We start from the raw sequence: 18,028 nt of genomic DNA on the forward strand, positions 1-18,028 counted from the left end.
CATTTGTACTATTTGGTGGGTTATTGTAGCTTCTAAATAAAATCAATTTATGTAGAACACATTTGTATTTGATTTTAATATTTAAAATATTTTTCAACATATAGTACAATTTGTTTGCAGTGGTTGTTTTGTACTACCACTACTGATATTGGCTGCTAATAATATACCTAGTCATGTATCTTTAAGAGGCGGGGCTATGCAGGATATTATACTACTCCTAGTGAAAAAAATACCCAATAGGATCCGTTTGGTCCTACTCTGTTGTTAGATCATATTGATTCCTGTTGGATTGAACAGACAAAATCATACTCTATTTTGTTTTATGTAGAATATATATTTACATATATCTCTTTTCGAGACGGGATCTTGATTTAAAAAATTGGTCGTTAATGAAATAAGTAAACACGTATAGTCTTGTCGCTTTAAAAGGCTGAGCTTTAATACGCTTGCTTCCTTTGGACGGTCTTCCCCTTCAGGTTTACCCCAAGCAGAGACGGTCCTCTGCTGCTGTTCCTTATCGGGTTGAGACCATCGGTCCTGTATTTGATCTATCTCTCTCGTCCTTAGCGCATTATTTATCACCCAAGACAAGATGGCTGAGATGGGGAAAGGAGTCACTGCTGGAAAACTAGCCAGTAACGTGCAGAAGAAATTGACCAGGGCACAGGAAAAGGTAAGGGTGTCTCTGTCGGGTGGATTGTTACATTATGTCGATCTTTTCTAGCAAATGTCACGTCGTCAAATCGATCGGATTCATGCTGTTCCCGGTCGCCGCATCCGGGCACGGGGGGTTGCAGCAGAGACATACCCATGACAGCTGGGACGGAGATAAAAATAGCTAATCCGACAAGAAATGCTACGTGAGCCATAGTCTGCTTAAATGTCTAATGTCTACACTGCGATTATTTATTTTAACTGTTTTTAACACCTACCGACAGGTTTGTTTACCACCACAGCCCCAATTCTCGCGGGAGCCGAATATGTCGCCCCCCGAAGATAAATCCGTTATATTCTGGAGCATCAGAATCCATTGTCTTATCAGGATGTCGTTGTTTAGACTACTTTTCCGTAGACCAGCATTTTTTGTGTAGAAACTGTAGTGTAACAGGAAACTTGATTCAGGCTTTTAAGATTTTATTTTCCCATGGGATTTGTTTTCACGTTCCTCATCAAAGGAAACCCCCCATTTATGATGATGATGTTTTGGTGTATATATGTAGCGTGGGGGTAACTACGCATATGCATTAATGTTAAATCAAGCTCCTTTGCTCATTTGCTTTATTGGGTTGCACTGACGGTATCCTTGTCTCCAAGCATTTGTATTACCTGTGTCACTTGCTTGCAAATGTAGCCCTTCCCATTTCCTGCATTTTCTCTTAAATGTATATGTTTTCTATATTTATACACTGATATTGAAATAAGACAGACAAGATTTCAGTCGAAAACACAAGAAAACGTCCTGCAGAGGTCAAGCCCGGTTTGTCCTTATGCAATGGCGTCAGCTAGGAACCATCATATGTCAGTCTGCGTTTATTCCCCCGTCACACGTTTACTGGGGGAAACCCTCCAGCAAATGAATCAATGCAAATAATACTAGACATCTTTGAGTTCAGTCACTTACTGCAAAGCCTAAACGTATTTGTTATTGTGATTTTAATTTCAAATTTTCATGATTTTGTTTTTCTTCAACATACAATTGATGAATCCCCTACAGCACAATAATGTGAAGCTACTGAATATCGATTTAATCATTTAAATGTGTTGTATGACTGATAGTAATACGGTTATGACACTCAACATTGTCAAATGCCACTTTTGTTACAAATCCACTGAACATTATGACAGTAGTGCACAGTACACTTATGTCATATTAATATATTGGGTACCAACAAATATTAAGTAAAAAATAATGTTATAGAATTTTAAAGTTGTATATACCCTATCCCACCTGTTTAATGCAATAAAATAAGTTCAATATTATTATATTGTTGCAATTCTCAATTGTAGATCGGTTTTAAAAACACAGACAGGAATACAAAAAAAAAAAAAACAGGGATCTTTGGAAAACAAGGGTACTATTAATTCAGCTTCTAGATCTTATGTGGCGCCAAATGTGAAAAACACACTTTTCTCACAGATTTAAATTAAATCCAGTTTTAGTAAATTAACATTTTTCACATATATATATATATATATATATATATATATATATATATATATATATATATATATATATATACACTCACCTAAAAGATCATTAGGAACACCTGTTCAATTTCTCATTAATGCAATTATCTAACCAACCAATCACATGGCAGTTGCTTCAATGCATTTAGGGGTGTGGTCCTGGTCAAGACAATCTCCTGAACTCCAAACTGAATGTCTGAATGGGAAAGAAAGGTGATTTAAGCAATTTTGAGCGGGGCATGGTTGTTGGTGCCAGACGGGCCGGTCTGAGTATTTCACAATCTGCTCAGTTACTGGGATTTTCACGCACAACCATTTCTAGGGTTTACAAAGAATGGTGTGAAAAGGGAAAAACATCCAGTATGCGACAGTCCTGTGGGCGAAAATGCCTTGTTGATGCTAGAGGTCAGAGGAGAATGGGCCGACTGATTCAAGCTGATAGAAGAGCAACTTTGACTGAAATAACCACTCGTTACAACTGAGGTATGCAGCAAAGCATTTGTGAAGCCACAACACGTACAACCTTGAGCCAGATGGGCTACAACAGCAGAAGACCCCACCGGGTACCACTCATCTCCACTACAAATAGGAAAAAGAGGCTACAATTTGCAGAAACTCACCAAAATTGGACAGTTGAAGACTGGAAAAATGTTGCCTGGTCTGATGAGTCTCGATTTCTGTTGAGACATTCAGATGGTAGAGTCAGAATTTGGCGTAAACAGAATGAGACCATGGATCCATCATGCCTTGTTACCACTGTGCAGGCTGGTGGTGGTGGTGTAATGGTGTGGGGGATGTTTTCTTGGAACACTTTAGGCCCCTTAGTGCCAATTGGGCATCGTTTAAATGCTACGGCCTACCTGAGCATTGTTTCTGACCATGTCCATCCCTTTATGACCACCATGTACCCATCCTCTGATGGCTACTTCCAGCAGGATAATGCACCATGTCACAAAGGTCGAATCATTTCAAATTGGTTTCTTGAACATGACAATGAGTTCACTGTACTAAACTGGCCCCCACAGTCACCAGATCTCAACCCAATAGAGCATCTTTGGGATGTGGTGGAACGGGAGCTTCGTGCCCTGGGTGTGCATCCCACAAATCTCCATCAACTGCAAGATGCTATCCTATCAATATGGGCCAACATTTCTAAAGAATGCTTTCAGCACCTTGTTGAATCAATGCCACGAAAAGGCGAAAGGGGGTCAAACACAGTATTAGTATGGTGTTCCTAATAATCCTTTAGGTGAGTGTATATATAATCAATAATTAAATAGGCCAAATGCTAAATCTAAAATAAAGAGTTTGACTCAATATTTAAGTAAATCCTAAATGTGGGCTTTGCAAACTAAGCATTTATCTTTCAAATAAATATTTAACTTAAATCTTTGACTAACAAAATACATGTTTAGCTTTTAAATAATTGCTAATGTTAAATCTAAATGTTAAACCTAAATATTAAATCTGGGGTTTGCAAAATGAATCTAACATGCAAATGAGTCCTGCCCATCTGATGTACCTAAATCTTCTCATAGCATTGTGGGCATGGTATTGGAGTAAACTCTATTTGAGTCGTATTGTCATGCAATGACCTGGTCATCAAGTTGTCTGATTGTTTTTGTGATACGGTCAGTAGACTTAGTGGTCACTAATCCACTCATTGGAGAACAAAGCAAAAGCAGCCCAGTAAAAACTGAATAAAAAATCCCAGGAGGTCCAGATGGGGCAGGATTTAATATTTTGGGAGTGGCCAGTGTAACAGTGAGCCCAGGATATGAAGTTGTAAACTCATAGATTTTTTTTCCCCTTTGGTACACTGACCCACAATCCCACTAGCTCTTTGAAGAGAACAAAAAATACATAGTCCTGGTCTTCACTGGTCAGCTGAACCAATGCACTGGGTTTGTGGAACAGTTCATGATTGTAACCAGATGTAATGTGGGATACTCGCGGAAGTGACTAAAAAACACTGTCAATTACGAAAGATTGTGAGATTCAGCCAATGCCTGTAATAATGTAACAATATAGCATTTGCCCCAAAGTTAATTTAATTACAGAAAAATAAAAATATTGGACTCACTGTAACAACACTTCATTCACTGCCATTTACAGAGATTTACAGAGACATTTCCCAACCCCAATGCTATGAGAAGATTCTACACCAGATGGGCGTGACTCATTTGCATTTTGGATAAATATTTTGCAAACCACAGATTTAACATTTAGATTTAGATTGAACAATTATTTCAGAGATTGAGAGATTCCAATATTGTTTTCAAAGCTAAATTTTTTATTTGCAAAGCCCAGATTGAAAAGTTATATATTTAGTCATATTATTATTTACTTTACTTTCAGAATGGAGATTTAGCATTTATGTATTGAAAAATAGAATATTTATAAATGTGGAAAAAAAGGCTTTATTATTTACTAAATCTGAAAAAACACAATATTTATCTGTGAAAAAAGCCACGCGAATAAAGGTGTGCATTTTTACATTTGGCGCCCCATACTTATGCTATCCTTAAATACACTTCAGCCTGAAAACTGAGGCACAGACTGAGGGGAGAGAGAAAGAGGCAATGACAAGGACTTGACTGCTAATCAGGGGTGGCAGACAAGGGTACACAGGACAGCAAGCACCCACATTAAAGTACATGGAACAGCTATTTGGAAACAACTCTGGACACTCCTCTGTCCACACAGTCTAGCTGAAATGTGGGAAACCACTACCAGAATTCTTTGTGTTCCTGGGGACTGCTGGTTGCACCAGCAGATGGCCCTAAACTGCCCCCTATCAGGAGTGAGCCATCCCAGCAGCTCCAAACAGCACTTCCCCCAGGCTGAATCTCACTCTCTGTGTTTCCTGTAAGAAATGACTGGTTCAAATTCTAGGGTCAGTTAGTAACTGAAATTGTGCGTTATTTCTCCATGGACATTGTTGCCAGTCTGGTATGCTTCGCTGGTGGAATTGAGAGAGAGAGAGAGAGCAAGTGATGACTCTCGTGGTGCTGTCCAGTGCTGAAACAGTGCTGCTGTATTGCCAGGCAACATGCATCTTCCGGGGTGAAGGGGTGCTGTCTTTTAAGCCTCCACTTAAAAGACAGAAAGAACGAGGAAGATGAAGTAGAGGAATTGCCCGATTGGAGGTCAGAGGTGTTCAGGGTGACCCAGCAGTGCAGTGCTGATTCTGCGGCCCTGCTGGAGTGAGGTGGTGGATTGTGCCATCTGGTCATGCAGGCCACAAGCCCAGGGAATTCTTGGTGCATCAGCGACATTGGTGGCAAACTACTGTCTACTCCAACAGATCGTTAGCTAATTTCAACCTTTAATTGCAGTCCATTAGCCCGTAACTATGTAAGTGCCACATAGTTGGGTCCAATCTGGTGGATGTGGAGCCCCTCGTTCCAGGCAACAGTCTGGGTCGCAAATGCAAGATCATAGAATTTGTATCCACTGAGTCCCAGCAGCCAACAAGTTTAATAACATAGTCCAGGGGTATGCTGTGCCTTTGCCAATCCATCCCACCATGGCAATGGTTTCAGAGGAAGCAACTGTAGGAATGAGAGAGGTGGTAACGGGTGTAGCGGAATGTTTTCCCTTTTTTAGGCCGTTCTGTTGGCATTTCCCAGTAGTTGGTTCCTGGGCCTGTGGCTCCGGGCCACAGCAGGCTTTAGCTAAGTCTCCCACATCGGTGGCAAATTCACCTTTTCACCCATTCCAACGCACAGTCCAGCTCGTGGCTCCTGCCTTCACTCTCCGCCTAATCCATCCTGTTGTAAGGGAAAGCTTCCCTTGGGCAAACTCCAGTCTGTATGGCAATTGCTAGGGCATTAGTCTTAGGTCTTAGGGCTTAGTCTCTCATCCTATTACCATCGCTAGTTCACCAGCTCTGCCTTCTTGCCTTCCACTGTTTCATCCAATAAGAAGTCCTGCTGCAGTACAGTTGATAAGTAGTAGCGATCAACCTCCGGGACATCTAGCAGGGCCTGGTCCGCTTTCATTGTTGCGCTAAAGTGAGTTGGCCAGCCATCTCATCCATTGTCTTGCAGTTGATCCGCACAAGCAGCAGGAATTGGGCTTTGTAGGTCTCCCAGGTGGCCTTGCCTTCCTAGCAGCCTATTTGGACTCGGATGGCAGGTTGTTTGTCACGTGGTGGAAGGAGCCAGACGGGCACTTCTCCCTCTCGTGGAAGCGTCGGTCTTACTCAGGGGAGAGACCCAGCATTCCTGGGAAAGAATTTAGTAGGCCACCCTAGCGGGGCTGCAGCTTCCATTCTCAGCGGCTTCCTGGTAGATTCCCTGCTGGAGGGCTCAGGGTCTCTGTGGGCAATAGCGAAGTAGCCCAGCTCTCTCCAGGATCTAGATGGAGCTTCCAGCTTTGCCCACTCCCCATGGGAGGGTTTCAGGCACGTTGTTCAGAGGCATCATGGTGCTGCTCCCCACTGGGTAGGAGGTAAAGGAGCTCTGTATTCACCCTGGATTGGCACTGTTTTGCAGAATTTACGTATTTTAGCCAGCATTGATGCATGCTCCCTGCTTCTGACACCAGTGTAGCAATTCTCAATTGGATGGAGGATTTAAAAGCATAAACAACTGGAATCTTTGGAAAGCTGGGGTGCTGTTTATTCAGCTATCCTTAAAAGCTCTTCAGCCTGAAAACTGTCGTGCAGATAAGAGGGGGGAGGTAGAGAGGCTGTAGCAGGCTCATTCAGGGAGGACAAGGGTACATACAGAGAGGAATGGGTACACAGGACAGCAAGCCCACACATTAAAATACATGAAACTATTTACACTGACCACTGGCCACTCCTCTGTCTACACAGTCCAGCTGAAATGTGGGAAGCCGCTCCCAGAATTCTTTGTGTTCCTGGGGACTGCTGATTACTGCCTATAGCACTGGACTGCACCAGCAGAAAACAGTACAATATTTAAAAAACAAAGAACAAACAAGCAAACAAATGATCTAAAATAATATCAACAAAACATGTAGCTACATTTTTTTTTTAAAGCCTCCAACTTTTATATTTTATGTATGAGAAGATGTTACTTCTCCCATTCTTCCCAAGTCTTTTAATAGGTAGTGTTTTTTGTGTCAAGTTGTTTCTTGACGGACACTAATCTATATTCAATGACCTACTAGGTAGCTGGTTTCTTCCACTTCCATAACGATGCAATTATTTCCGTAAGGTTTTACTTGTACTGAGTATGAAGATGTGAATTCCATTAATCTTTTATTTTAAACAATATTAAATTAGTATCCATAATTTTATGGTTTCAGAGGTGAACATTTAACTCAGGAATTCAGGAACTCATGTAAGGAGTTTCAGTAAAACTCCCAGTTGTTTACAAATACCAGTAATTGTTTGTCCACTTATCTGTCTACTGATGTTTACTCGGAATGAGGTCAAGCAAAAACTGACTTTGCTTTTAATTAAATGCCTGCTTATAAAACTATAATTAAACTGAAATCTTAATCCCATCCTTGACATAACTTAGTGATTTGGGGAATAAATCAGCTTCAAAAAAGTGATTAGATGTGTGTTCCAAGCACCTGCAACTATTTGTGTAAAAACAACAAGAACCATAAAAACCTTTTATGTTCCATGCCATAAATGCACTTACATGTAAGCTGTATTTGGTTCACGTTTTTCTACCCTGAAGCGGTAGTAAAATATTTAGAGTTGGTTTAAATATCGATCAATTTATGAAGAAAAGGTGGAACATCTAAAATCAGTTGTGGAGTTCCTCATACTTAGCCTAAATCATTATCTCTAGAATTTGGTGCAGTTCCAGTTGAACCAGTTGAAACAAAAGGAAGTATCAGTTTTAGACTTTTTTTTTAATGGTAATAAATGCAGATAGTTTCAAGTTCTTCTTTTGGAAAGTCTGAACACAGGGTTTCTCTCAGTTCTTCTTTTATATACAGGGTTTAGAAGTTGTGGAAAGAACTCCTTGACTATCCTTGACTGTACATACAAGTACAAACTACAAACTATAATTCTGTAGTCTTTATGTCAGTTGTCTCTAACTATGGTCCTGTAGAGTCACAGTTCACATGTTGTCATTGATAAAGCAGCTATTCAATTAAGTAGACTCTGGTCTTTGAAGGCTGAAGTGTATTATTAGTAGTATTAAGTAATTTAATACAGACACTTTTTAGCAGTTTACATAAAAATATATTTCTGTTTTGTAAAGCATAATTTAAATGGTTTAGACAATTATGTAAACTCTTATGGCAAACGATTAAATTATCAATACAGTTATTCCATCAGTATCAGTCAGATTTTATATGTATGTAGAAGGAAGACAAAATGATTATTGATCATAATCCATTTAAGTTTTTATAACCTGATAATATATGGGTGACTTGTAAAAACTGCTGGACAGGTGCTCTTTGAAAGCCAAGTGCAGACCTGCCAACCTGTATGCATTTTGCGTAGCAACAGTCTTGGCTGAATGTATATTCGTTACACGTGAAATAAAGCATCTCAATGTGTATGCATTATGAAACACTTAATCACTTGCAGTAAATGTGGCAACTGATAAAAAATGTTGGGGGTGGGGGGATGTCGGTAACGGTAACTATTGTTTTATTTCTTAGCAGATGCCATTATACAGGGCGACTTACAAAATATATGAACATTATAAAAGTGCAATACAAGAGAATTTCTCGTGTGTGTATCAGTACGTGAGCAGTGCCGTAGGGACAGTCACAGTAATGCAGAGAGTGAATTTCATGCACAGTCCTCCCCCGAAGTTACGTCCTAATTGGTTCCGAGACCGGCGACGTGAGTCGATACCACGTAAGTTGAGACATACACCGAGCCATAACATTATGACCACCTGCCTAATATTGTGTAGGTCCCAAAACAGCCCTGACCTGTTGAGGCGTGGACTCCACTAGACCTCTGAAGGTGTGCTGTGGTATCTGGCACCAAGACGTTAGCAGCAGATCCTTTAAGTCCTGTAAGTGCGAGGTGGGGCCTCCATGGATCGGACTTGTTTGTCCAGCACATCCCACAGATGCTTGATTGGATTGAGATCTGGGGAATTTAGAGGCCAAGTCAACACCTTGAACTCGTGATTCATCAGACCAGGCCACCTTCTTCCATTGCTCCGTGGTCCAGTTTTGATGCTCACGTGCCCATTGTAGGCACTTTCGGCAGTAGACAGGGGTCAGCATGGGCACCCTGACTGGTCTGCGGCTACGCAGCCCCATACGCCACGAACTGCGATGCACTGTGTGTTCTGACACCTTTCTATCAGAACCAGCATTAACTGTTTCAGCAATTTGAGCTTTAGTAGCTCGTCTGTTGGATTGGACCACACGGGCCTGCCTTTGCTCCCCACGTGCATCAGTGAGCCTTGGCCGCCCTTGACCCTGTAGCCGGTTCACCGCTTTTCCTTCCTTGGTCCACTTTTGATAGGTACTGACCACTGCAGACCGGGAACACCCCACAAGAGCTGCAGCTTTGTAGATGCTCTGACCCAGTTGTAAATTTGCCCCTTGTCAAAGTCGCTAAGATCCTTACGCTTGCCCATTTTTCCTGCTTCTAACACATCAACTTTGTGGACAAAATGTTCACTTGCTGCCTAATATATCCCACCCACTGACAGGTGCCATGATAACAAGATTATCAGTGTAATTCACTTCACCTATCAGTGGTCATAATGTTATGGCTGATCGGTGTATGTTGAAGCAGAAGCGTCTACTCAAAACCATCGTGACAATTTGAGTAAACCGCAAACAATTATATGAACTGTAAAGAAGTTATTAGAGAGCTAAGAGATGATTTCGTTACAAGCACATAAGAAATCAACAAGAGATGACTATAGTTTAACACAATTTGTCTCCACAGACAGTAAACACTTGTCTCTCCCTCAGAACAACAACACTGCGCAAGGTCCTAGGAGACCGAATATACTGTATACTGTATACAACGTATACATGGAGCATTAGAATACTGAACATAGAACATACCGTAATTACTTGTGGAAAAGGACTATTACAAATACTGAATTTAACAGCATCAACCGCAGAATTAAGCTCTGGGGCTGATTTATTGAATAATGGCAAAAATACCTGTCCCCCAGGGGGCAAAGCCCCCTTGGAACCCCCACAAATGCTTCCCCCGTGGACCCCCCTGGCCTAGGTTGTAGTGCCTTTGGCGCTCCTGTTCAGACTTTCAGATTTTTTTTTATCTTCACCCATTGTGATATCTGAGTGTTGGAAACAAAACTAACATATGTGATGCCTTCTTGCACCCATGCAACTTTAGCTAGATCTAATGCACTGTTATTTTAGGTTTTATTCATTGACTGTGCTGCTGTTCACTTTATTTTTTCATTAAATCTTGTCTTGTTGTTATGAGAGCTAAAGTAAACAGCAATGAGCTACATATACTTATGTTTTCAGGTAGCTACAGAGGCTCTGTTTTTATGTATTAATAATTTATTTGCATTTTATATTAAGAATAAGCCTATCAGGGAGCATTATCCCGATACCAGGACACCAGGTTAATGTAATAACAAAGTTATAAAGCATTTGTTATTCGAAGCATATGCATACTGTATTGTTTTCTGGTTGACAGGTATTAAGTGACTTTAGCTTACTCGCTGATGTGGTCAAACAAAATGTCCAGGGTTGGCAGGTCTGCAAGTGCTCTCCAGGGCCAGTCTTGGAGACCCCTGATTATGCATAGATCAGGCTTTGCCAACCATGGTCTTTGAAAGCCACAGTGTCTTTTCTGGTTTTATCCTCAATGCTAGATAATGAAATCATGTTTTTATGCTGCAGTGCAATTTGCCTAGATCTAATTTATATGGGAAGCTTGTATCTGGCTACTTATCTGATGTGATAGTGAGGAATCACTATCACTACTTATGCGAGGAATGAGAAATGAGTCCTCTACTCCATGTATTAAGGAGAGGCAATCAATTGCCAGGAAAAAATGCAAAGTCACAGTTTGTCCCAAACCAAAATGTCACACTACAAACTGAATTAGAGACTTGGTAGTGATGCCTCCGAGATGCAATGAGAAGTACTATTTTTTTTGCCCTATTAGAAAGATAAAGGTTGAAAACATCTTTCAGGATTGATAATTTTATGACATTTTTTTCTAGGGTTCAAATAAATCCAAAGGATGAACTGTACATTCATACTAGCACAATGCAGTTCTACTTTCACATGGAACTCAATGTTTTCCAGCTTGAGTTTGGATCATTAGTCACTGTGGCAACACGTTTATTAGCAAGGGGGAAAAAACTGAAGCAGTTAATTGTCAATGTGAGAATGGGAATGAAACCCAACAGCAAAAGGTTTCACTTCTATACTAACAAGCCAGCCAGTTGGCCAGATTTTGTTTTTATTTTTAATCAGATTTCAGTAAAGGACTTAAGTGAAACATAACGTACTATTCTAATGATAGGTCTCCAACCAATAATATTTGAATAACTCTGTGGAGAAATGATGTAAATATACCAGTGTTCACAAATAGTCTAACACAAGATTTAACCTAATAATTAAATATTTTGCCTGCATGCATGGCTCATTTGCATCTTAAACATCACCTTTCCCAGTTTTAATACGACTTTAGGTGGAAAGGGTTAGATAATGACAAAGGAAATCCAAAGCTTGTCCTAAATGTCACGAGTAAATTGAAACCACACATGGAAACCCAGGAATTATCACATTTTTTTAATCAGTACATACTTTGCAGTTACTGAAATTGATATACAGTATTTAGTATAACCTTAGGCAAGAACAGCTACAGGAGACGACAAAAGCATTTAGGTATTTAAGTTCCTATATAGTTATGGAGCTGAAGGTTTTGCGTTATCCTAGTTCCTACTACACCTCCAACTGTTCGAAAATTTTTAGTATTCCAATTGTTATGTATAAACACATGTAGCACGACTCATTGTTAAAAATTAACAACAACAAAAAACTATTATTATTAATTATAAAACCTTTTCTTACTTGTCAGGATCCTCAAATTACTTCATTTGATTAGATTGTTTTCCATACATGTGTATTCTGGAGGGACATGTACAAATATTTTTTATATATATATACATGCACCTGTCAGAAAATACTGAAAAAATGCAAAACACTTTATCAAATATTAACATAGACAAAATATGTATAACTTTTTACTCTGTTTTTGTAATTGGCTAATTAAAACAATGTGTTAATTTCTTATAGTTTAAACAAAATACTACATTTGCTAATTTAATAGTAATTTGTATTATTTAAGTTAATTTGTTTTCGATTTCAGTCACTGTGGGGAAAAAAGGAGTGAATATACATTTTAAATGGTTATGGATCATGATTAAGTCACTGTAGAGGCGCCATGATGATGATTATCATGATAGTACTAATATTAATAATAACGCTATGTAACACAATTTTTGTTCCTGGGTAGTAAGTGTTATTTCCTAATTGCTTATGCCTCAGAAGCATAGAAAATGTCTATTATTTCCCACAAACTTTGCTTTTGTGACCAGGACAGTGATATTTTGAAATGTAACTATTTCCAATGAGGAAACGGGCGACTTTGTGTCTTTTCATTCACATAGTCAGAAAAAACAACATATGAATCCAAATTAACATGTATTGATACTAAAGTAATTGAAAAATGACTTAGATGTGATTTAGAAGTGAGTAGTTTTTCGAGATTTACGATTATACTGTATTTAACCCATGGTTGGGTTAATTGGCCTATCTCAAAATTGCCCTGTGTGTGTGTTCTCCAGTGATGATGGACTGGTGTCTCATCCTGGGTGTATTCCTGCCTAGCGCCCTATGCCTGCCGGGATCGGCTCTGGTTTCCCTGTGAACCTCGCCAGAATAAGTGGTTTGAAAGATGGATGCTGGAATGTCCAAGTCCAAGAAATGGTTAAGTGAACACAACATTATCACAAATCTAAAGTAAATTTGTGTGTATGTTAGATGTACCCCCTGTCACAGTAGTATTCTGTGTTGTTGTTGATACATACCACATTTCTGCAGAGATATTTGAATTCCATTTATAGTTTTTCTGTTTTGTGAAAGCTGAGCACTTGACTGTCTCAAAAGGCGCTATGTAAAAGTATGGTTGCTGTTGTAGTAACAGTAGACCCTTCCCTGCATTTCTCTGGCCTTGTGCATGCCACTCCTGTCTAAGAATAGCTTATAGCCAGTTGACTGAGGCATGTTAATCTTCATCAGCATGAGTGTGGACTAGAGCCCCAGGCTTCAGGGATATTTTTGGGCCTGCTGGTCATCAAAGAGCAGTGGATTTTTTTTTGTTATTCTGTCTCTCACTGTTAAAATACACCTACCATGAAAATTATAGACTGATCATTTCTTTGTCAGTGGACAAACGTACAAAATCAGAAGGGGATCAAATACTTTTTTCCCTCACTGTAATTTATTCAGATATGTTGTGCAAATCTATCTCGTTTCACCAAAACTGATATTTTATTATTGATTTCAAGGTTGTTCACAAATAGGGATTGATGGTTTTTCAACCAGCAGACTTTTTTCAGTTTTTTTTTTGTTTTTCAACAGAAGAATCATCCTATCATCCCCTTTATTTTGTATAAAAAAATAATAATACAATAATCATTATGTCGTTACCTCTTAACAGTAATCTTACATCAAAACTCGAATGCATTATACAAACATGCAAATACAATCAATGGATTCCTGAAGAAACATGGGGCCAGATTATAACAAAACTTTGATCCACCCGATAATAGCAAACTACAAACCTGTACATCATAGCGGTTACATTTATGATTAGAAGAAAGTGGCATCTTACTAAAAATGAAACCGCAACTGAGTACGGTTTTGTTGTTTTGGATTAACGGGTGGGTCAAAGATTTGATTTAATCCGGCCCATGATATAATACAGTATATGGGCTACACACATCAAAATGGGATAGCAGGAGTGCATAGAAGAATGTGACCAGTTTTATAAAAAAACAAAAACAAAAAAACCCCAATGTATTAATTTACTTCTATGGCCGACAGTCAAGAACTCATCAATAACCTACTGAACCAACATACATTGCATCAAATCCTAATTTTGGAAGATTTTAATAATGGTTCTGTTCTGATGTTTCACTCTTATCTTTTAATAAAGGACAATGTTACCATTCCATACTCTGCACCATCAGAATGATAAATGAAGAGATTTGGATAGATAGACTGGGCTTTAAAAAGTCTTCAAAATCATCGACCACATCAAACCAGAGGAGCTTTTCCAGATCAGCAGGGACACACGCACCCGGGGACACAAATGGAAATTGGGCTTCAAGGCATTCAAAACAGAAAACAGGAGACGCTTCTTTATACAAAGAGTAGTCACAATCTGGAACAAACTCCCCAGCGATGTGGTAGAAACTGAAAGTTTGGGAATATTTAAAAATAGACTGGATAGGATCCTTGGATCACTTAGATATTAATGGTCACCAAACGAGCACGATGGGTCGAATGGCCTCCTCTCGTTTGTAAACTTTGTTTTTATGTTCTTATGTTCTTATCACTTTGTGACCAAAGGCCTATCCTACCCCTTTTTGGAAACCATGCTTTAATTATCCTTTGACATATTTTTTAAATGCAGTAATATTAACCACGTCCACACCCTCCCTTCATATTTGATTTGATTAGACTGTTTTCATTAGATTATTTAAAATACCACAACTCAAGTTGAAGTAACATAAGAAAGTTTACAAATTAGAGGATGCCATTCAAAAAATTGTGCTCGTTTGGTGTCTATTATTATCAAATTTCTTAGCAGACACCCTTATCCAGTATTACAATTGTTACAACATCACATTATTTTTACATTTGTACCCATTTTTACATTTGGGCATTTACTGGTGCAATCTAGGTAAGGTAACTAAACTATTCCAAATGACAAAACTGAGCCAGGAAATTACAGACCAATCAGTCTCACCTGCATTACTGGAAAAATGTTGGAAAAAATTATTAGACAGAAAATAGAGGAGCATAATGAAAACTATTTTCTTGGAGATGGTCAACATGGGTTTAGACGAGGCAGATCATGTCTTACTAATTTATTGGAGTTTTTTGAACATGCAACTGCAGCTGTGGATCAGGTGAAAGCATATAATATGATATACTTAGATTTTCTAAAAGCTTTTGATAAGGTTCCACACCAAAGACTGATCCTCAAATTGGAAGCTGTAGGCATTCAGGGTAATGTAAGTAGATGGATTATGAACTGGTTGATGTATAGGAAACAGAGGGTGTCGATTAGAGGAGTTGCTTCTAACTGGAGTGAGGTTGTTAATGGAGTTCCACAGGGATCAGTACTAGGTCCTTTTCTTTTTCTAGTCTATATGATCTGGTCTCTGGGATAGTTAGCAACCTTGTCAAATTTGCAGATGATACTAAAATAGGTGGCTCAGCAGATACAATCTCGGCAGCACAGGCTATTCAAAGGGACTTAAATAACTTTCAGTTGTGGTTCCACACCTGGCAGATGAAATTCAATGTGGACAAGTGCAAGGTAATATATGTGGGTAACAATGTCCACTATACTTACACTATGGGAGGAATAGAACTAGATGAAGTAACGCATGAGAAAGACCTAGGAGTCTACGTGGACTCCTCACTTTCTCCATCCAAACAATGTGGGGAAGCAATAAAAAGGGGAAACGGAATGTTAGGGTATATTGTCAAAAATGTAGGATTTAAAACAAGGGAAGTAATGTACAATGCGCTAGTTAGACCTCATCTGGAATGCTGTGTACAGTTCTGGGCTCCACACTTCAAGAAAGATATTGCTGCTCTAGAGGCAGTTCAGAGGAGAACAACCAGACTTATTCCAGGTTTGAAGGGAATGTCCTACTCGGAGAGACTGAGGGAACTGAACCATTTCACCCTGGAACAGAGGAGACTAGATGGGGACTTGATTCAAGTCTTCAAAATCTTGAAGGGCATCGACCACATCAAACCAGAGGAGCTTTTCCAGATCAGCAGGGACACGCAACCGGGGACACAAATGGGCTTCAAGGCATTCAAAACAGGAGACGCTTCTTTACACAGAGAGTAGTCACAATCTGGAACAAACTCCCCAGCGATGTGGTTGAAGCTGAAAATGTGGGAATATTGAAAAATAGACTGGATATGATCCTTGGACCCCGTTCACATATGAGATTTAGGCTGGCCCAGGGTGAGAACTAGTCCTGCTTTTTGACCCGGTCTAAATCTTTTGAGGCATCCAAAAGGCGACCTAAATGTGAATATGAATGCGCTGGGCCCTGGGCTGGGTGGAAAGCGTCAGTGTGTGACGCAACTCAAGCCACGCCCCAGAGACTCGGATGTCTGATTCAAACACCACTTCTCGCCAACACAGACTTAAATAGAGGCACCAAAAAAGACAAACAGTATTTTCTCTATATTGTTTGAATGTTATATTGATCTATAAAGTATAGGCTACGTAATGAGTTATAATTTAAACTACTCGGTCAATGAAAATAAGTGTGTTTAGCTGGTAAACTTGTTATTGTTGTAAATTGTAAATACTTGCTATTGTTTTTTCTTCTACTATGATTGAAGTCTGAAATTTAATAGTATGCAGTTTTCAGGTGTAAAATGCATTGTGAAATTGTAAATGGGACCGTGTAACTTTATTCACTTAACTGAATTTTGCATTAAAATGATATAAATTTAACAAAGTTAGGTTTCCATTCAAATCAGTGCATTTTAAAACGAGACCAGCCGTTTACTATGCAGTCTGAAATGCAATTATATTGAGCTGAGCAGTACAATTACAAATGTCGGCTTTGGAGGTAACTGGGACGATGCAGAAATTAAAGCACTGTTTACAATGTGGATGGAAGATAAACCGAAGGAAGTGTATGAGCACTGCTGCCTATGAGGATATAACTATAGAAACGATCACAGAAGGCTTCTTTCGATGGGTATCAATCACTCGCCCAACCAAGTTCAAAGGAAAATAAAAATGCAAAGATCAGACTTCAAACGCAGTGGAGTCCACAGAAAAGGTTGCACGTGTTTCTGAAGAACTCAGTAGAAATACTGAGCAGCAGCTTGGATTGCATGGGACACATTGACCTGCAGCAAACAACATCGAAGAGACAGACACTTTTGAAGTACTACTACTATAATATATTATATGTGCTGTATGTGTGTGTGTATGTAATAGACATTTTCAGATAATAAATTTCAATAGTCTATTGATAAGGATTACATACGATTTCTTGTGATTTAATGTAGATGTCCTACTAAATGTGCTTCGCTTTTGGGTGAATAGTATAACAGCACTTTTAGGCTTGCTGAACCGAAGATAGACATTTGAAAAGGGAAATGTATTAATTTGATTCCCCATTGAACCAGCATTTTTTAAAATTATATTAGAAAGCTTCGGCTGCAACGGGTTAAGATTACTTTCATCGAAAATATAGAACCGATCAATAGCCTATATATATCAATATTAATATCAATATTAATAAGTTGGGATTATAAATACATTGCATACACCTGTAAGCAGACCTAATGTCATGCGTAACTGGTTTGTTTGAGCAGATTTGTTTAATTCCCGGCATGCATTTAGTTTAGGCCTCCTTTTCAGTTACATATGTGAATGCTTCTTGGCCCTCCTAAAACCTCAACTGTGAACGGGGTCGGAAAAAAAGCCGGACTAAATTTGAGGCGGCCCAGGGCCGGCCTAATAAGTGTGAACGGGGTCTTGGAACACTTAGTTATTAATGGACACCAAATGAGCATGATGGGTTGAATGGCCTGCTCTCATTTATAAAATGTCTTTTGTTTCTTCTGTATTTTACAATTTGTGGGTAGAGCA

General features: G+C 39.2%; 1 protein-coding gene across 6 annotated transcripts in view; it reads left to right on the forward strand.

Annotated features, from left to right (window-relative positions):
- Positions 1-250: 250 nt before the first annotated feature.
- Positions 251-18,028, forward strand: part of LOC136712004 (myc box-dependent-interacting protein 1) — an 89,418-nt gene continuing 71,640 nt past the window's right edge. For all 6 annotated transcript variants that reach the window (XM_066688662.1, XM_066688666.1, XM_066688667.1 and 3 more), the window contains exon 1: positions 251-673. In XM_066688662.1, coding sequence (XP_066544759.1) covers positions 593-673 — 81 coding nt within the window. In that variant the 5' untranslated portion in view covers positions 251-592. The remainder of the gene's footprint in view (positions 674-18,028) is intronic.

This window comes from Amia ocellicauda, chromosome 16 (assembly GCF_036373705.1).
Source record: "Amia ocellicauda isolate fAmiCal2 chromosome 16, fAmiCal2.hap1, whole genome shotgun sequence".
NCBI lineage: Eukaryota > Metazoa > Chordata > Actinopteri > Amiiformes > Amiidae > Amia > Amia ocellicauda.